This window comes from Phocoena sinus, chromosome 4 (assembly GCF_008692025.1).
Source record: "Phocoena sinus isolate mPhoSin1 chromosome 4, mPhoSin1.pri, whole genome shotgun sequence".
NCBI lineage: Eukaryota > Metazoa > Chordata > Mammalia > Artiodactyla > Phocoenidae > Phocoena > Phocoena sinus.
In genome coordinates, this window is record NC_045766.1 from 134,930,287 (window position 1) to 134,952,085 (window position 21,799).

Consider the following 21,799-nt stretch of genomic DNA (forward strand, 5'->3'; position numbering starts at 1 on the left):
TGAGCCGTGTGGCTGACAGGGTCTTGGTGCTCGGCCGGGTGTCAGGCCTGTGCCTCTGAGGTGGGAGAGCCGAGTTCAGGACATCAACCAGAGACCTCCCAGCTCCACGTAATATCAAACGGCAAAAGCTCCCCCAGAGATCTCCATCTCAACGCTAAGATCCAGATCCACTCAGCGACCAGCAAGCTACAGTGCTAGACGCCCTATGCCAAACAACAAGCAAGAGAGGAACACAATCCCACCCATTAGCAGAGAGGCTGCCTAGAATCATAATAAGGTCACAGACACCCCAAAACACAACACCGGACGTGGTCCTGCCCACCAGAAAGACAAGATCCAGTCTCATCCACCAGAACACAGGCACCAGTCCCCTTCACCAGGAAGCCTACACAACCCACTGAACCAACCTTAGCCACTGGGGGCAGACACCAGAAACAACAGGAACTACAAACCTTCAGCCTGTGAAAAGGAGACCACAAACACAGTAAGTTAAGCAAAATGAGAACACAGAGAAACACACAGCAGATGAAGGGGCAAGGTAAAAACCCACCAGACCAAACAAATGAAGAGGAAATAGGCATTATACCTGAAAGAGAATTCAGAGTAATGATAGCAAAGATGATCCAAAATCTTGGAAATAGAATGGAGAAAATACAAGAAACGTTTAACAAGGACCTAGAAGAACTAAAGAGCAAACAAACAATGATGAACAATGTAATAAATGAAATTAAAAATTCTCTAGAAGGAATCAATAGCAGAATAACAGGCAGAAGAACGGATAAGTGACCAGGAAGATAAAATAGTGGAAATAACTACTGCAGAGCAGAAAAAAGACAAAAGAATGTAAAGAATTGAGGACAGTCTCAGAGACCTCTGGGACAACATTAAACACACCAATATTCGAATTATAGGGGTCCCAAAAGAAGAAGAGAAAAAGGAAGGGACTGAGAAAATATTTGAAGAGATTATAGTTGAAAACTTCCCAAATATGGGAAAGGAAATAATCAAGTCCAGGAAGCACAGTGAGTCCTTACAGGATAAATCCAAGGAGAAATACGCCAAGACACGTATTAATCACACTATCAAAAATTAAGTAAAAGAGAAATATTAAAAGCAGCAATGGAAAAGCAACAAATAATATACAAGGGTATCCCCATAAGGTTAACAGCTGACCTTTCAGCAGAAACTCTGCAAGCCAGAAGGGAGTGGCAGGACATATTTAAAGTGATGAAAGGGAAAAACCTATAAGCAAGATTACTCTACGCAGTAAGGATCTCATTCAGATTTGATGGAGAAATTAAAAGCTTTACAGACAAGCAAAAGCTAAGAGAATTCAGCACCACCAAACCAGCTTTACAACAAATGCTAAAGGAATTTCTCTAGGCAGGAAACACAAGAGAAGGAAAAGACCTACAATAACAAACACAAAACAACTAAGAAAATGGTAGTAGGAACATACATATCGATAATTACCTTAAATATAAATGAATTATTGCTCTGACCAAAAGACATAGACTAGCTGAATGGATACAAAAACAAGACCCATATATATGCTGTCTACAAGAGACCAACTTCAGGCCTAGGGACACATACAGACTGAAAGTGAAGGGATGGAAAACGATATTCCATGCAAATGGAAATCAAAAGAAAGCTGGAATAGCAACTCTCATATCAGACATAACAGACTTTAAAATAAAGACTATCAAAAGAGACAAAGAAGGACACTACATAATGACCAAGGGATCAATCCAAGAAGAAGATATAACAATTGTAAATATTTATGCACCCAACAGAGGAGCACCTCAATACATAAGGCAAATGCTAACAGTCATAAGAGAGGAAATCGACAGTAACACAATCATAGTAGGGAAATATAACACCCCACTTTCACCAATGGACAGATCATCCAAAATGAAAATAAATAAGGAAACACGAGCTTTAAATGATACATTAAACAAGATGGACTTAATTGATATTTATAGGACATTCCATCCAAAAACAATAAAATACACTTTCTTCTCAAGTGCTCATAGAACATTCTCCAGGATAGATCATATCTTGGGTCACAAATCAAGCCTTGGTAAATTTAAGAAAATTGAAATCATATCACGTATCTTTTCTGATCACAACGCTATGAGGCTAGATATCAATTACAGGAAAAAAATCTGTAAAAAATACAAGCACATGGAGGCTAAACAATACACTACTAAATAACAAAGAGATCACTGAAGAAATCAAAGAGGAAATTTTAAAATTCCTAGAAACAAATGACAGTGTAAACACGACGACCCAAAACCTATGGGATGCAGCAAAAGCAATTCTAAGAGGGAAGTTTATAGCAATACAATCCTACCTCAGGAAATAAGAAACGTCTCAAATAAACAACCTAACCTTACACCTAAAGCAATTAGAGAAAGTAGGACAAAAATATCCCAAAGTTAACAGAAGGAAAGGAATCATGAAGATCAGACATAAATGAAAAAGAAATGAAGGAAACAATAGCAAAGATCAATAAAACTAAAAGCTGGTTGTTTGAGAAAATAAACAAAATTGATAAATCATTAGCCAGACTCATCAAGAAAAAAAGGGAGAAGACTCAAATCAATAGAATTAGATATGAAAAAGGAGAAGTAACAACTGACACTGCAGAAATACAAAGGATCATGAGAGATTACTACAAGCAACTACATGCCAATAAATGGACAACCTGGAAGAAATGGACAAATTCTTAGAAAAGCACAACCTTCCAAGACTGAATCAGGAAGAAATAGAAAATATGAACAGAGCAATCACAAGCATTGAAATTGAGACTGTGATTAAAAACCTTCCAACAAACAAAAGCCCAGGACCAGATGGATTCACAGGTGAATTCTGTCAAACATTTAGAGGAGAGCTAACATCTTTCCTTCTTAAACCCTTCCAAAATATATCAGAGGGAGGAGCACTCCCCAACTCATTTTATGAAGCCACCATCACCCTGATACCAAAACCAGACAAAGATGTCACACAGAAAGAAAACTACAGGCCAATATCACTGATGTACATAGCTGTAAAAATCCTCAACAAAATACTAGCAAAGAGAATCCAGCAGCACATTAAAAGGATCATACACCATGATCAAGTGAGGTTTATCCCAGGAAGGCAAGGATTCTTCAATATACGTAAATCAATCAATGTGATAAACCATATTAACAAATTGAAGGAGAAAAACCATATGATCATCTCAATAGATGCAGAGAAAGCTTTCGACAAAATTCAACACCCATTTATGATAAAAACCCTCCAGAAAGTAGGCATAGAGGGAACTTTCCTAAACATAATAAAAGCCATATATGACAAGCCCACAGCAAACATCATCCTCAATGGTGAAAAACTGAAAGCATTTCCACTAAGATCAGGAACAAGACAAGGTTGCCCACTCTCACCACTCTTATTCAACATAGTTTTGGAAGTTTTAGCCACAGCAATCAGAGAAGAAAAGGAAATAAAAGGAATCCAAATCAGAAAAGAAGAAGTAAAGCTGTCACTGTTTGCAGATGACATGATACTATACATAGAGAATCCTAAAGATGCTACCAGAAAACTACTAGAGCTAATCAATGAATTTGGTAAAGTAGCAGGATACAAAATTAATGCACAGAAATCTCTGGCATTCCTATATACTAATGATGAAAAATCTGAAAGTGAAATCAAGAAAACACTCCCATTTACCATTGCAACAAAAAGAATAAAATATCTAGGAATAAACCTACCTAAGGATACGAAAGACCTGTATGCAGAAAATTATAAGACACTGATGAAAGAAATTAAAGATGATACAAATAGATGGAGAGATATACCATGTTCTTGGATGGGAAGAATCAACATTGTGAAAATGACTCTACTACCCAAAGCAATCTACAGATTCAATGCAATCCCTATCAAACTACCACTGGCATTTTTCACAGAACTAGAACAAAAAATTTCACAATTTGTATGGAAACACAAAAGACCCCGAATAGCCAAAGCAATCTTGAGAACGAAAAAAGGAGCTGGAGGAATAAGGCTCCCTGACTTCAGACTATATTACAAAGCAACACTAATCAAGACAGTATGGTACTGGCACAAAAACAGAAATATAGATCAACGGAACAGGATTGAAAGTTCAGAGATAAACCCACGCACATATGGACACCTTATCTTTGATAAAGGAGGCAGGAATGTACAGTGGAGAAAGGACAGCCTCTTCAATAAATGGTGCTGGGAAAACTGGACAGGTACATGTAAAAGTATGAGATTAGATCACTCCCTAACACCATACACAAAAATAAGCTCAAAATGGATTAAAGACCTAAATGTAAGGCCAGAAACTATCAAACTCTTAGAAGAAAACATAGGAAGAACACTCTATGACATAAATCACAGCAAGATCCTTTCTGACCCACCTCCTAGAGTAATGGAAATAAAAACAAAAATAAACAAATGGGACCTAATGAAACTTCAAAGCTTTTGCACAGCAAAGGAAACCATAACCAAGACCTAAAGACAACCCTCAGAATGGTAGAAAACATTTGCAAATGAAGCAACTGACAAAGGATTAATCTCCAAAATTTACAAGCAGCTCATGCAGCTCAATAACAAAAAAACAAACAACCCCATCCAAAAATGGGCAGAAGACCTAAATAGACATTTCTCCAAAGAAGATATACAGAATGCCAACAAACACATGAAAGAATGCTCAACATCATTAATCATTAGAGAAATGCAAATCAAAACTACAATGAGATATCATCTCACACCAGTCAGAATGGCCATCATCAAAAAATCTAGAAACAATAAATGCTGGAGAGGGTGTGGAGAAAAGGGGACACTCTTGCACTGCTGGTGGGAATGTGAATTGGTTCAGCCACTGTGGAGAACAGTATGGAGGTTCCTTAAAAAACTACAAATAGAATTACCATATGACCCAGCAATCCCACTACTTGGCATATACCCTGAGAAAACCAAAATTCAAAAAGAGTCATGTACCAAAATGTTCATTGCAGCTCTATTTACAATAGCCAGGACATGGAAACAACCTAAGCGCCCATCATCGGATGAATGGATAAAGAAGATGTGGCACATATACACAATGGAATATTACTCAGCCTTAAAAAGAAATGAAATTGAGCTATTTGTAATGAGATGGATAGACGTAGAGTCTGTCATACAGAGTGAAGTAAGTCAGAAAGAAAAAGACAAATACCGTATGCTAACACATATATATGGAATTTAAGGGAAAAAAATGTCATGAAGAACCTAGGGGTAAGATAGGAATAAAGACGCAGACCTACTGGAGAACGGACTTGAGGGTATGGGGAGGGGGAGGGGTGAGTTTTGACAGGGCGAGAGAGAGTCATGGACATATACACACTAACAAACGTAGTAAGGTAGATAGCTGGGGGGAAGCAGCCGCAAGGCACAGGGATATTAGCTCGGTGCTTTGTGACAGCCTGGAAGGGTGGGATGGGGAGAGTGGGAGGGAGGGAGACGCAAGAGGGAAGACATATGGGAACATATGTATATGTATAGCTGATTCACTTTGTTATAAAGCAGAAACTAACACACCATTGTAAAGCAATTATACCCCAATAAAGATGTTTAAAAAAAAAAAAAAAAAAAAACCTTCCAACAAACAAAAGCCCAGGACCAGATGGATTCACAGGTGAATTCTGTCAAACATTTAGAGAAGAGCTAACACCTTTCCTTCTTAAACCCTTCCAAAATATATCAGAGGGAGGAGCACTCCCCAACTCATTTTATGAAGCCACCATCACCCTGATACCAAAACCAGACAAAGATGTCACACAGAAAGAAAACTACAGGCCAATATCACTGATGTACATAGCTGTAAAAATCCTCAACAAAATACTAGCAAAGAGAATCCAGCAGCACATTAAAAGGATCATACACCATGATCAAGTGAGGTTTATCCCAGGAAGGCAAGGATTCTTCAATATACGTAAATCAATCAATGTGATAAACCATATTAACAAATTGAAGGAGAAAAACCATATGATCATCTCAATAGATGCAGAAAAAGGTTTTGACGAAATTCAACACCCATTTATGATAAAAACCCTCCAGAAAGTAGGCATAGAGGGAACTTATCTCAACACAATAAAGGCCATATATGACAAAACCACAGCCAACAACATTCTCAATGGTGAAGAACTGAAACCATTTCCTCTAAGATCAGGAACAAGACAAGGTTGTCCATGCTCACCACTATTATTCAACTTAGTTTTGGAAGTTTTAGCCACAGCAATCAGAGACAAAAGAGAAATAAAAGGAATACAAATCGGAAAAGAAGAAGTAAAGCTGTCACTGTTTGCAGATGACATGATACTATACATAGCGAATCCTAAAAATGTTACCAGAAAACTATTAGAGCTAATCAATGAATTTGGTAAAGTAGCAGGAAACACAATTAATGCACAGAAATCTCTTGCATTTCTATACACTAATGATGAAAAATCTGAAAGAGAAATTAAGGAAACACTCCCATTTACCATTGCTCCAAAAAGAATAAAATACCTAGGAATAAACCTACCTAAGGAGACAAAAGACCTGTATGCAGAAAACTATAAGACACTGATGAAAGAAATGAAAGATGATACAAACGGATGGAGAGATATACCGTGTTCTTGGATTAGAAGAATCAACATTGTGAAAATGATTATATTACCCAAAACAATCTACAGATTCAATGCAATCCCTGTCAAACTATCAATGGCATTTTTCACAGAACTAGAACAAAGACTTTTACAATTTGTATGGAAACACAAAAGACCCAAATAGCTAAAGCAATCTTGAGAAAGAAAAAATGAGCTGGAGGAATCAGGCTTCTGGACTTCAGACTATACTCCAAAGCTACAGTAATCAAGACAGTATGGTACTGGCACAAAAACAGAAATATAGATCAACGGAACAGGATTGAAAGTTCAGAGATAAACCCACACACATATGGTAACCTTATTTTTGATAAAGGAAGCAAGAATATACAATGGAGAAAAGCCAGCCTCTTCAATAAGTGGTGCTGGGAAAACTGGACAGCTACATGTAAAGGAATGAAATTAGAACACTCCCTAACACCATACAGAAAAATAAACTCAAAATGTTTTTTTTGTTTGTTTTTGCGGTATGCGGGCCCCTCTCCTGCTGCGGACCACAGGCTCTGGACGCACAGGCTCAGCGGCCATGGCTCCGCGGCATGTGGGATCCTCCCAGACCGGGGCACGAACCTGTGTCCCCTGCATCGGCAGGTGGACTCTTAACCACTGCGCCACCAGGGAAGCCCTCAAAATGTTTTAAAGACCTAAATATAAAGCCAGACACTATAAAACTCTTAGAGGAAAACACAGGCAGAACACTCTATGACATAAATCACAGAAAGATCCTTTTGGACTTACCTCCTAGAGAAATGGAAATAATAACAAAAATAAACAAAAGGGACCTAATGAAACTTAAAAGCTTCTGCACAGCAAAGGAAAACTTAAACAAGATGAAAAGACAACCCTCAGAATGGGACAAAATATTTGCAAATGAAGCAACTGACAAAGGATTAATCTCCAAAATATACAAGCAGCTCATGCAGCTCAATATCCAACAGGCAAAAAACCCAGTCCAAAAATGGGCAGAAAACCTAAATAGACGTTTCTCCAAAGACATACAGGTTGCCAACAAACACATGAAAGAATGCTCAACATTACTAATCATTAGAGAAATGCAAATCAAAACTACAATGAGGTATTACCTCACACTGGTCAGAATGGCCATCATCAAAAACTCTACAAACAATAAATGCTGGAGAGGGTGTGGAGAAAAGGGAACCCTCTTACACTGTTGGTGGGACTGTAAATTGATACAGCCACTATGGAGAACAGTATGGATGTGCCTTAAAAAACTAAAAATAGAACTACCATATGACCCAGCAATCCCACTACTGGGCATATACCCTGAGAAAACCATAACTCAAAAAGAATTATGTACCACAATGTTCACTGCAACTCTATTTACAATAGCCAGGACATGGAAGCAACCTAAGTGTCCATCGACAGATGAATGGATAAAGAAGATGTGGCACATTTACACAATGGAGTATTACTCAGCCATAAAAAGAAACGAAATTGAGTTATTTGTAGTGAGGTGGATGGATCTAGAGTGTGTCATACAGAGTGAAGTAAGTTAGAAAGAGAAAAACAAATACTGTATGCTAACACATGTATATGGAATCTAAAAGAAAAGAAAGAAAAAAAATGGTTCTGAAGAACCTATGGGCAGGACAGGAATAAAGACATAGATGTAGAGGTTGGACTTGAGGATACAGGGAGGGTAAAGGGTAAGCTGGGACGGTGTGAGAGAGGGCATGGACTTATATATACTACGAAATGTAAAATAGATAGCTAGTGGGAAGCATCTGCATAGCACAGGGAGATCTGCTTAGTAGTTTGTGACCACCTAAAGGGTGGGATATGGAGGGTGGGAGGGAGACGCAAGAGGGAGGAGATATGGGGGTATATGTGTATGTATAGCTGATTCACTTTGTTATAAAGCAGAAAGTAAAGCAATTATACTCCAATAAAGATGTTAAAAAAAAAAAAAGAACAATTCTGGGCTTGCAATAGGCAGTTGGGGATACTTCACAATAATGTTAGAAGAAAAACTAACTGCTTCAATAAGTGGAGATGCAGGAAGTATTTTGTCTTTTTAAAGTCATAAAGTTAAAAAATACATTAAGCATTTCTTTCCTAAAAAATAAGATACTGTGGTAAGGAGAACATCTCCCACAAACATCCCATAATTTATTTGCAGGCGAGGGTAGGCAAGGGTGCAAGTAAGAGTACATTCCATTTTAGGCAAACTTGGCTTTATCTTCTTTTTTTTCTTATAAGTGGAGCCCAAATTTGAGCTGCACCCCCCCACCCCCCAAAAAAACCCTTATTTTTTCAAGATTAAAAAAATAACTTGGGGGCTTCCCTGGTGGCGCAGTGGTTGAGAGTCCGCCTGCCGATGCAGGGGACACGGGTTCGTGCTCCGGTCCGGGAAGATCCCACATGCCGTGGAGCGGCTGGGCCCGTGAGCCATGGCCGCTGAGCCTGTGAGTCCAGAGCCTGTACTCCGCAACGGGACAGGCCCGCATACCGCAAAAAAAACAAAACAAAACAAAACAAAACTTGGAAATTGGGGAATTAATAGAGAGGAAGATGTTTAGGGAACTCCCCAAATGCCTGACCTAACAACATATGTAGCACACAGGATTTCATTCTGCAAGGCACACAACCAATAGCACATGCAAGCTGACGGGGTGAGAGAGGTAAAGATTAGTCTAGATATTTCTTAGAGGCTTGCTGAGAAGACAGAAAGAATCACAGGCAAATCAACAAGGCTGAAAGGATCTAAAAGCGTGGGCAAGGCTGTGGGTAGGGGGTTTAGGAAATACCACCGGTATACTGGTAAATCATTTAAAAACAAAATAAGTGTGAAATGTTGTCACTTGGATGAGGGATGAGGAACAAAGGTACGTACTAAGCAGCCAGGCAGAGAAACAGGATTTCACAGGTCCATGTTCTGGGAGCAATTAGCGATGGAACAATCTCAGGTCTTAGTGAAGTGAGATACAGGATGGGGAGCTCACATTTGCCAGAAATGGTGGCTCCCTTTCATCAGCAAGAAGATGATAGGCTGATGAGAGTGATGATTGACAGCCTTAAATATGACTTGATTCCACCGTGGGATTATTTTCTCCGTTGATTGAAAACATTCACATTTCTTCACTTTCTGAGGGTTGTATTTAGAGATACAGGACTCTTTTTGAGATATCTTTGAGAATTAATGATCTAGTGTGACTCAAGGTCAAGCCTCATTATACTGTAATATAAAATAAAAGGGTAAACGTGATTAAACTTATGTAGGGCATAAGCTGAGGTTACTTTTTTGAAATAGGATCAGATTTTGACTTCTTATTTTTTCTTTTCTATTCCCTCTCATAAAAAGTTACTTGAAAATGTATTATAATTTCTGGCTAATCAAATCTTAAACGTATACCATATCAAATCTTTAGGAGACTCTAAATTACAGAGTAATTTTTTTTTCTTGTAGAACTGAAACTGTGTTCTTTGACTAACTAACACCTCCTCTTTCCCCTGCTTCTCCCAGGTCCTCCTAATCACCATTCTACTCTCTGCTTCTATGCGTTTAACTATTTTAGATGCCTCATATGAGTGGTATCATATAGTACTTGTCTTTCTGTGTCTGGATTATTTCACTTTCATAACGTCCTCCAGGTTCACCCATGTTGTCACAAATGGCAAAATTTCCTTCTTTTTAAAGGCTGAATAATGTCCCATTTACCACATCTTCTTTATCCACTCATGGACATTTAGACTGCTTTCCTGTCTTGGCTGTTATGAATAATGCTACAATGAACATGGGAGTGCAGATATCTCATTAACATCTTGATTTCATTCCTTTAGATATATAATCAGAAGAAGGATTGCTGGATCATATGGGAGTTTTATTTTTAATCTCTTGAGGAGCCTCCATACCGTTTTCTATAGTGGCTGCACCAATTTACATTCTCACCAATAGTGTACAGGGTTCCCTTTTCTCCACACCCTCGCGATACTTGTTGTCTCTTGACTTTTCGGTAATAGTTATTCTAACAGGTGTGAGGTGATATCTCAATGCGGCTTTGATTTGCATTTCCTAGATGATTAGTGATGTCAAGCTCCTCTTCATGTACTTGTTGGTCATTTGCATGCCTTCTGCTGAGAAATGTCTATTAAGTTCCTTTGCCCATTTTAAAATCAGGTTATTATTTATTTATTTAGTGCTGTGAGTAGTATAAGTTTCTTATATATTTGGATATTAACACCTTATTAGATACATAGTTTGCAAATATTTGCTCCCATTCTGTAGGTTTCTTTTTCATTTTGTTGATTATTTCCTTTGCTGTGCAGAGGCTTCTTAGTTTAATGCAATCCCATTTGTCTATCTTTGCTCTTGGTGTCATATCCAAGAAATTATTACCAAGGCCAATGTCAAGGAGCTTCTTCCCTATGTTTTCTTCTAGGAGTTTTATGGTTTCAAGTCTTATATATACATCTTTAACCTATTTTGAGTTGATTTGTGCGTGTGTGTGTGCGTGTGTGGTGTAAGACAAGTCCAATTTTATTCTTTTGCAAGTGAATATCCTGTTTTTCCAGCACTATATGTTAAGAGACTATCCTTTTCCCATTGTGTATTTTTAGACCCTTGTTGAAGATCATCCATTGATCTCATATGTGTGGGTTTATTTCTGTGCTCTCTATTCTGTTCCATTGGTCTGTATGTCTGTTTTTATGCTAGTACCGTTCTGAGTACTATAACTTTGTAATACAGTTTGAAATCAGGAATTATAATGCCTCCAGCTTTGTTCTTCTTGCTCAAAATTGCTTTGGCTATTCAGCGTTTTTTTGGAAATTCCACATGAATTTTAGGATTCTTTTAAAGAAGTTCTCTAAAAATTGTCATTGAGATTTTGACAGGGATTGCACTGAATCTGTAGATTGCTTTGGGAACTATTGGCATTTTAACAATATTAATTCTTCCAACCCATGAACATGGATATCTTTCCATTTATTTGTGTCTGCTTTAATTTGTTTCATCAGTGTTTTGTAGTTTTCGGTATACAGATATTTCACCTTTTTGGTTAAGCTTATTCTTAAGCATCAGAGCAATTTTTAAAATTTATACATGGATACTGAAGAAATATTTTATAATTCTAAATGATGACTATACATTGCACAAAAATCTTTTTTGGTGAATTTACATTTATATTTACAGTAGGAAGACATTAAATTTGCAGCAGCATTCTCTGTGATTTTATTATTATTTTTAAATGATCCCGCCAGCATTCTGCAGCTGTGCTTAAAAAAAAAAAAAAAATTTGAAGGGGTGTAAAGTTTATTAACAACAACAAAAGATGGAACAGTAAACAGCTACTGAACATGGGATACTTCCTTATTTACAAGTTTCACTGCGGAAGGCCTGTTTTAATCAGCACTTCAAATAATCAAAGGAGTACAAATGTTCCTTTTTCTCCTTTTCAGAAGAAATGGAATGAGCCCTCAGGCAGCCACCAGCTTGGGAGAGTTGGGGGTGCTGACTGTGTTGAAGCATTAGGCAATCAGGCTAATTTCCTTATGCTACTTCTCAGGTTAGAGGGAGGAGGAGAAGAAGCAGCCAGATTCTCACTCACCCCTGGGCACTGGGGGAAACTGTGGCGCTTCCTAGGTGGAATGCTAAAAGCTGAAGTCAGCTCTTGGTATTGCCCTGGTCTCTGGCTCAGCATATTCCTTTGGGGTCCACATGTCCTCATTCAAACGGGGACATATGATTGGTAACACGAGGGACAGTTGAAGTAGGGACCATCCTGGGAAACCTGTAACTCACTTCTGAAGGTCCAGAAAATTCCTTACTTCCTTATTTTATTTATTTACAATATTCTACTCTTTATATCCAAAGGCGAAATTACACTAACCAGGTAATTTGTATTAATACTTCTATGGTTTCTCTTTGGAAGAATATGTGTGGTGGAGTAGTCCACGAAAGGAAAATGTTAAAATCCAGGTATCACAGAAGAGTTTGTGTTCAAACCATCCTTATCTCTGGTGATGGATGGGAGTTTGGGGATGAGAAATAGAAAGGTGTCTGGATAAGGTGACAAAGGGACTCGTTCTTGGTTCACACAGAGCACGTCTACTGAATAAGAGTATGAGCTCAGTCTCCATAGTCTGGATGCAAACTTTGTCTCTGTTACTATCATAACCTTTGCGTGTCTGTATTTCTAAATCCCTAAAGTGGGGTTAAGAATAGTTCTTGCCTCATTGCAATGTAAAAATCGTAGCGTGGTGCCTGATCCATAGTTAGTGCTCAGTAAGTTTTACCTATTATTAAAGCACTTAAAAGTTGACAAACATTTCGCCTACGGACCATTTTAATGGGGCAAGCATGGGCAGAGGCTACAGTTGCAGGGGACTCCGACTCTAAAGAGTGCAGCTGGAGACAAATGCCTTTAGTACAACTCCTGCCAGGGAGAGTACTGCCAACGGCTGGAGGGAGGTGACCTCTGCGTTCGTGCTTGAGGGGGTAAGGGGTACACAGGATGAGGCTCCACTCCTTCCAGGGCACGCACGATCCTGGACAGTTACTAAGTGGCTTTCCAAGCATTCAGCTGGTTCTCTAAATGAACGCCCAGTAAACATTTGAGCCAAAGTCTTAGCCTATCCTTAGCAACAGCACGTGGGTCAGGCCGTGCTCATAGAACAACAAATGCCGGTCTGTGCAGGTATCGTTCTCAGCGGCTTAAGAGCATCAACTCACTCAGAGGCATCACAGCCCTGGGAAGTAGGTGCCCTTCGCATCCCCTTTTTGTAGGAGCCTGCCCAAGGTCAGGCAGCCGGCGAGGGACGGGCACGATCCGAACCCGGCGGCCCACTGCCAGCGCCTGGCGCCCACTTCGCCGCAGAAGGGGCCCCGGAAAGCCGCGCCAGCAGCCGCACTGGAACGGAGAGCTGTGGGCAAGGGCGCGAGGGGTAGCCGGCCCCCCAGCCCCTGTATCCCCCGCGGAGTGCGGGTGGAGGACGCAGACAGAAGCGGGAACGTTCCGGAACCCGGGTGCGCGGCCGGGGGCGGAGAGAGCCCCTGGTCCGTCCGAGATCCCGCACGGAGCAGCGCAGCCACGGAACAGGCCCCTCACGCCGATAAGTCGCGGGGTAGGGGCGCGCGCACGGGCCAGACCGCACCGCAGCGCACGCGCACACGGGGGCGCAGGCTCGCCCGCCGCCCAGGATGAGACGGAAGGCATGGAAAGTTCCAGCTGGTTCGAGAACTGTACGTAGCAAGCGCGGCGGCAGCGGCGGCGGCAGGGTCGGAGGGGGCGTGCGGCTGGCGCTGGAGGTTCCCGGGCGAACCCGCGGTGCCTCCCCCCGCGCAGCACCTGCGGGGCCAGGGTTGGGGGGTCCCGGCGGGGACCGCGGCTGTGGAGGGGGGCGGCGCAGCCGCCTCACAGAGGGGGCGTGGCTTGGCCTACGGGGGCGTGGCTCGCTGAGGGGGCGTGGCGGCCCGTCTGCGCAGCTGCCAGAGCCTTAAAGCCCGGGCTCGCTCGGCCGGAGCGTGCTTTCGCCGCCTGGGAGCCTTCCGGCCCAGCATCCTGTCCGGTCCGCGCGGTCCCCGCCCTCCTGCGTCCCGGGAGCCGGCTCGGTTCGGAGCCGAGAGCTGTGTGTTCGGGCATGCCCCGCTACGAGCTGGCTTTGATCCTGAAAGCCATGCAGCGGGTAAGTGACCTTCCCCTCAGAACCCGCCTTCCCGCGCGGGCGCCCTCGCAGCCGCTAGGCCGCCGCCCCCCGCCCTCCCCGCCCTCCCCGCGCGGCCGGAGGGGGCCGGGGCCGCGGGCTGCGGGCGGCGGGCGTCCGCGCTGAGGGGGCGCGTGGGGCCGGCCGGCCCGGCGAGGCCGCGTGCGCGCGGCCGCGGGAGGGTGTGCCTCGCACGCGGCCGCCGGGCGGTCTGGCGGGCGGGCGGGGGACGGGGGGCGGGGCGGCCCGCGGGAGTCCAGTGGAAGGTCCGCGGGAGGACACGCGCCAGCGCCCGGCCCCGGCCCGGGTCCCGCGCCCGCCGTCGCGAAGCTGCCTCGTCGCCGGCCCCGCCGCTGCCGCCCGCTCCGGCCCAGCTCCGCCGCCCACCCGCCTCCGCCTCGCCTCCGCCGGCCGCCCCGGAACCGTCCGCGCTCAATAAAACCTTCTCCAAAGCGTGTTTGTGCGATTGTCTGGACCACGGTCGCGTAGAACCGGCTCTCACGTCAAAAAAAAAATCTTTGACTTCTCGTTTTCTGACTTCAGCGACAGCCCTGCTCCGGGTGCCCTTAGCCCAGTTTCATTCATCCAAGTTGTGGCCTTTTTTGCGCCTTCCGGAAGAAATTTGGCTCCCTCTGCTTTTGATTGCTCTTGAGGTAGAGGATTTCAGGTTTGGAGGGATGTTAAGCGATCCTGCAGTCCGTTCACTCCAGGTAACGCTGTGGCCGAGGACAGGGACCCGCGGCCCGGAGGCAGCTCTTCGTTCTCTGTTCTGGGTCAGGTACTCCTCAAGCCGTCGCCGAAATCCCCATTCTTCCGTGAATTCGGTAACGTAGAGTGTGGTGTGTGCTTTTTTTCCTCTCCCCCCTTCCCTTCCAGGTATAATAATAAAAATGATAATAATTCGATGTTCGAACTTTGGGAAGATAGCTTCCTACAGCGCCAGAGGCTTGGGCACATTCCATGTTTTGGGTCAGTTTCGAAAAGGAGCTGTTAGGAAGTTAAGCCTGGGGTCTTGGTCCAAGCGCTTTTGAAACGCTGCCAATCACAGAGCATTAGAAAATCGTTCCGTTCTTTGCACACTGTAAAGTGGAAAAGACACCAGTGTCTCTCGATCAGGTCTGGAGAGTCTGGTCAGGCATGCCATTGTGTCCCCAAGCTTGTTCTCCCTGAATTTGGGGGAGGGTAAGATTGCATTGTTTAGCCTCCTGAGTATTGCCCCTTTCTTGGCCGTCTTTCCTCTATACTGAAATACACTGCTTAAAGAGAATGGGAACAATGAAGAAAAGAAAAGCACAGTATTAAAAAGGAAACATTTAAAATTATGTGGCAGTTTAAGTCCTCCCTTTAAGTTATGCGTTTTAGGAGCTATCAGAACCTGGGAAATGGAGATACTGAAATTTCTTTTGTTTCACCTTGTTTTAGGGAGAAAACACGTATCATTAAACAGTCAATGTATTTGAGTCAACGTATAGACATAGTATTTGTTCATTCCATAAACCTTTGGAATGAAAATTCAGAACTCTTCTTTGTCTTTAGCATAGCTGCCAAGTGCTGTACATTTGTTAACAGAGCTTCAAGTATGTTAGTTAAATGTATTTCCTCTGTGTTCCTTTTTTTTTTTGTATCCTGTAACAACCAGGATTCACAGTCTTTGGTGTGGATCATACATTTTTTACTCCAGTTTAGATAAGCCACATAGTACAGTGTATTTAAAATAATAATTCAATTAACCTTCCTTGAAATCCTGGCGAGGTTGGGCAGGGGCCCTTTGCAAATAATCAAGGTGAACTCCTCCCTGGAGGCGGAGGCCTCCATGGCTACAGATAAGGACATTGTAACAATGATGAAGTTGTGTTGAAGAGATCCTTGACCTAAATAAAGTAAGATTAAACAACAAAAAATTTCTCTTTTTGTATTGTTCATAAAACCTGTTTTTGAGTAGGTTGTCAATGGGTAACAAACACAAAGACTTACTGGTTTTGAACAGTTTTGCTTGCTTTCCATTTGGGGAAATTGGATCCTAAAATAAGATCCATACTTTGGGGGAAATGAATGAAAAATGCCACCATGAGCTTGTATATCTCTGACAGGCTTTGGGGAAGCCTTCCTTCTAATATGCAGTGGTTTGCAGTTCCGCTTGCAGGTAGCCTATTCTATGTAACTCCTCAACTTTAAGACGCATATCTTTTATATTTTTAGATTCTGAAATGTATACCTCTTAGGGTGTACCCCTTGATGACTTATTTTCCTTTCGCACCTTCCTCAGATCATTTATGTATCTTGGAATTGAGGAAATATTCTATGTTAGACAACTCTTGTAAAAGATGTGGAAGTTGCAGTCTTTTCTTGGATTCCCAGAGAGGTTTCCCTGTTTCTTTTTTGTGGTACTCTGTAGGCCTGAAGAGCATTCCTCCTCTCTTTAGGGTGAAAACTGAGCATAGAAGAGATTTAACATTTTAGATGCAGGTACTGTGTTGAGGCTCTCACAGCATTTCTTGTGTTAAAGACTCACTGCATTGTAGCACAGACTCTTGTGGGAGTCCCCACTGGAAGATTTCAGGGTGTAGTATATAGAATGAATCTTTATTGAACTACGTACAATTGTGTGTTAGTCACTTAGAAGTTTCAGTTCTTTTTCTCAGTTTGCAATTGGAAGTCCATTATAATGAATCGCTGCTTGTGTTGCGCTTTCAAGTTTGTGTACTAACGAATGTAGATACCAGCCCTCCCAAGAAGTTTATTTGCAGGTACCATTTAGCTTGAATTTTATTAAAACGTGTGTATGTAAAGTTGTCTTTCTGTATTCCCCCTGTTTTTAATTTAGCGTGAAAAGTAGATAAATGTGGTTAATTCTGAAAGTTGATGCGGTAGAGTAATGGATGTTGTGAAACCAGACTTTTAAAGGTGACTAAAGCCATTTGAAAAGGTGGTTGCTTAGACCAGTTGTAGATTGTTAGGTAGAAGTGTCTCCAGAATAAAAAGGTATTGAAAAGTCTTGTCATTGGTCAGCATCGTAAGAGTTTTATTCCTTTCTGGCAAACACGGTTTTCAAGGCTGTAGTATGGAAGGACATAGCTGTAGAAGAAAGATCACAAGCTGCAGGGTTCCAGGCAGTCTCAATTCAGCATATGGAAAACCTTTTCTAACAACTGAAAAAGTAACGAATTGCCTGTGAGATGGTGAGTTATCTCTTCACCTCTACCCTGACCTCTTGCAGTGGGAATGTTTAGGTAGATAGAGGAGGAGGGGTCATGCATTTGGTAGGTGAGACATGACACTGAGTTCTGAGGTCCCCTGAGAGTTTGAGAAATGGCTTGTCCTTTGATTTCACTTTGAAATTTGATTTAATACATTGGTATTTCATTTCAGCTAGGTAAAAGATAGATTGGAAAGACAATTTTTGAATTTTAAAGCCACACACTGTGTTGAAAAGCTGTGTGAACTTCGTAGAAAATTTTTACGTTTGGGATAGGCTCAGGAAGAGGAATTTTGAGGTTAAAAAAAGATCTATGCAGGACATTTATATATTTTGGTTACTTAGTTTAGGAACACTTTATCATGTCTTAGCACGTTTGCCCAGAGGATGATCACAATTGGCATATTTAGAGTTGTGAAAGCCCTGGGAAAATATTTTTTCCTGAAGTCTTCTCATTACTACTTAGGAATTTTTACATGAAGAATTAAAGGTTAATGGTTTAAATAATAATTAATTTAATTCTAAGTGAATATAGGTATGTACAATAAAATAGCATTTATATATCCTCTGGCATAATTTTTCAAATAAGAATAAAAGTAGATAGCTACTTTGGAAATCAAATTCTTTTTCATTAAAAGAGATTTCACAAGTTATTTTATGTTTAATATCCTTCATTTTTAATTTCATTGAAAATCAGATTATAGTTTAAATTTTACGATAACATTGAATTAGTTCTTTGTAAGTAAAGAGTTTTACGATGTACTGAGTTTAATTTATGACTTGGGTTTATAAGTTTAGAAATAGGAGTGTAGTGATATTCCTAAAACTGTGCAAAGCAGTAGGTTTTCTGATAATGCAGTGAAGAGTCTCTTCTGTTTCTCCTCAGTCAAGCCTTTTGGGTTAGAAAACCTGGCAAAAGTTGTGTACTCTAGAGTTGTGTCCCAAGTTTAGGATCTTGTGAAAGTAATTGCTACAAAATGTTTGCATTTTAGATACTTTTTGTAGGCATAGGGTCTAATAATGAACTCAAGTATGGAACTGGCCAACCTTAGGTCATTGTAGCTTGGCTTGCTTGGCAACATTTGATAACTAGGACCTAGTGATACTTTTGTTGTCAGTTGGTGGCAGACAGAAGTTCAAATGGAAAAATATTTGTTCCAGTTGTCAGATGGCTAAGTTAGTCTCTTTTTCCTTCTGTGAGCCCTCCCTTAACAGCTTAGCTTGTATCTTTAATAATCACCCTTTGTGTTTTGTCTACTTGAAATCAGGCAACTTAAAATAGTTATCCAGTAACGAAAGACTTGAGCCTTGTAGGCAATGTTGTACTTTCACTTGGTACTAAAGTTTTCTTGGGTTACAGCTTATTACCGCAGCAAGTGATTGAAGAAGGAGTCCTGTTCCTGCCCCTGAGCTTACAGCTAAGGTACAAGGAGTGGCTTGGGGGTAAGGAATCCTTCCTCACCAGACATGGTTTGTATGTATGAAGACTGCTTGTCAGAAGTTTGACATTCTGCACTAAATTCTTTGGTTATTCGTGACTCACACATTCAGTACAGATGTTTGTTGCTTTTTAGAATCTACATGTTTCAGATGCAGACTGCTATTGAATCTTCTCACCTTTAGATTATAAAATCACTTTAAAGAAAACTAAGTGTGAAAGCATTGAGGAAATTCTGAAGTAATGTTTTTCATCTAGTATCTTCTCTGTATTTGTAGTTCAGGTAGAATTTGTCTGTTCAAGATGAGGAATACATCTTTTTAGTGGAAGGTAGTTCTAAACCAACAAGGAATGTTACCAACACATGTAGTTAATCTCTTAGGGGAATCAAATTTAAGGAATTAGTCAGATTTAAAGAAATCATTCAAATGTAATGAATATTTGGTAAGTTCTCAATTTATCTAAAGGAAAAACTACCCTCAGAAATTCGGAAAAAGACAGTTAATCCAGTCCTGTTATCCTGGTTGTACTTAGAGCAGGAGTTGGCAAACTATATGGTTCACAGGCCAAATCCAACCTGTCACCTGCATTTGTATGGTCTGTGAGCTTAAGGAAGGATTTTACATTTTTAAATAGTTGAGAAAAAATTCAGAGTATTTTATGAAAGTTATATGAAGTTCAAATATCAGAGTCCATAAATGCAGGTGTTTTGGAACATAACCCTATTCATTTGTTTATATTTATTATCTGGTCCTTTACAAAAAAATTGCTGATCCCTTATTTACAGACACATAATTTCCTAGGTTCACCATTTCTCTTAGCTTCTTACGGTGCTGTTTTCTGAGATTTCTGCTTTGATTCCTTCCTTTCCCTCCTCTTTATATACTGTACCTTTGCCTTCATGTGGTTTGACCTTCATATGGTTTGCCTTTTTTTTTTTTGGTAACAAGTCAAGAACTCTGGCATTTTGTACTCTTCTGTGCTGGTTATAGCCTCCTGGATGTTCCCTTGGGTCTGCAAACTCAATGTGGTTCAAACTTAATGAGTTGCCTACCCCAAAACTTGTCCAGCTTATTTCTGTTTGTAGCTTCTGTTTTCTATCACATGTGGCTGAACCAATCCAACTCTTTGTTCCTTCAGTCTCAATCCCATATAGTCTCTTCTCTGCCCTAGCTGAACTACTTATGTTTCTTGCTTGGATTCTTGCAGTTTCTTAGGTGGTCTCTCTAACATATTGCTGGGGGGGAGGATAATCAATGCCTGTAAATATGCTTTTTGGAGTGCAAGAATATAAGTTCTTGAGATACTTTGAAAGAATTAAATTGGGATGCATTTTTAAGGAAATAACACAAACCATTGTCACAAAGCATTGTATAATGATGTCTTCTTGATTACATCATTACCGTCCCATATCAGTTGATTGTGTCAACACCATTGCCAAATTACAGCACATTCAGAAATGTGCTCTTTTTCAAAGATATTCCTAATGAAGTCTGGCATCCAAGGCCACCTGTGATATGACTCCAATCTTTTTTTTTAACCTCATCTCTCAATTTCTTTCATTCTCCATTTCGTATAGTACTAAGTAAAGAGAATTGCTGTAGATCCCTATAAATACCATTCCCTTTTATTTCCTTCGGTGCCTGTGTCACACTGCTTTTCTTGGAATGCCCTCCTGTATTACCCCATCATCTCCATGAAAACATGCTTCAAGTTCATTTTAACTCATGTGGTACATGAAACAAATATTGAGGACCTGCACTGTTATGAGTATAATATTTCCTTTGGACTTGCGTGGTGTGTTTCTGTGTCTTATCACATGGACCACTTTCTACTTAGTATTACAGTTAATTGGTGAATGTTTCATATCTCCTTTGGTAGGTTACATGTTCTTGAGGGTCAGGTCTGTTTCATTTCTGTCCTCTGCTCTGCTTTGCACACAAGGTTGATGTTCACTTAGCTGCCTTATGGGGATTCCTCTTCTATCTGTCTAAAAGTTCTTGAATGTGAGATAGCATGCTGCTGACCTCTTGTGCTAGTAAGTTGCTTTCAAGTCAGTGCACTTTGCACTGAGAGAGTTGTATGCTTATCAGAAGTTGTGTTGGTTTCCAAGACTCTTTCATGGCAGGTAATCTTGCTTTTATAATAATTTAAATATGTAAACTGATGAAATGAATGCAAACTTTTTTTTTTTTCCTGAAAACCAAGTTGGATTCTTTGGAAAAACTTGATAAAGGTGAGTCACTAAAATAACGGCTGTAGAATTAGATATGGCTGTAATAACAAAGTTTTGGAGGAAGAATAGCAATAATCCAGGATGATTCTGTATGTAGACTGCTTTAAAGATTTCCTAAAGCTTTCCACTTTAATGAAACTGGAGTGGAGATTGTAGATGATGCATTTATAGATACAGTTTAGATCAAGCAGCAGGAACTTCGGTCAGCAAGGAGCTCCACATCATCAATCCCGTTCTCCAAGTGCTTGACCCCATATTAAGATTGGCAAATACGTTTATGTGTGAAATGTAGATAAAATGTTATGTATGTATGATTTTTCGATTTCCTATTTTATCCTTAATCCCTTTTTTACTTACTACTTTTGTATATGATTGTTTTGGATACAAAGGCTTTTGCTTCAATAAGTGCTCCGATTTTTGTTTTCTAAATGAATGGAAGAAATTAAGATCCGAAATGAAGATCCTGGTTGTGTTATGTTGGAATAAACAAAGAACTGACACTGGGACAGCAGGAAGAGCTTTAGCAACAATGAACCTGGTTTTGGTTCCTGGCACCTACATCCTAGGAGTCTTAA

The 21,799-nt window shown here is 40.8% G+C and overlaps 2 protein-coding genes across 5 annotated transcripts in view; both read left to right on the top strand.

Annotated features, from left to right (window-relative positions):
• MRPS6 (mitochondrial ribosomal protein S6) overlaps positions 1-21,799 on the top strand; it is a 99,957-nt gene that overhangs the window by 21,333 nt on the left and 56,825 nt on the right. The window contains exons 3-4 of the mRNA XM_032629455.1: positions 13,294-13,893; positions 14,137-14,336. Of these exons, the coding sequence (XP_032485346.1) occupies positions 13,294-13,893; positions 14,137-14,336 (800 nt within the window). The remainder of the gene's footprint in view (positions 1-13,293; positions 13,894-14,136; positions 14,337-21,799) is intronic.
• The window catches only part of SLC5A3 (solute carrier family 5 member 3), a 34,688-nt gene continuing 26,764 nt past the window's right edge, over positions 13,876-21,799 (top strand). For 2 of the 4 annotated variants that reach the window (XM_032630756.1, XM_032630754.1), the window contains exon 1: positions 14,176-14,336. The gene's annotated coding sequence lies outside the window, so the exon portion shown is untranslated. Of the gene's footprint in view, positions 13,894-14,175; positions 14,337-17,515; positions 17,534-21,799 lie in introns of those variants that run through there. The other 2 variants (XM_032630758.1, XM_032630759.1) reach the window with 2 other exon arrangements.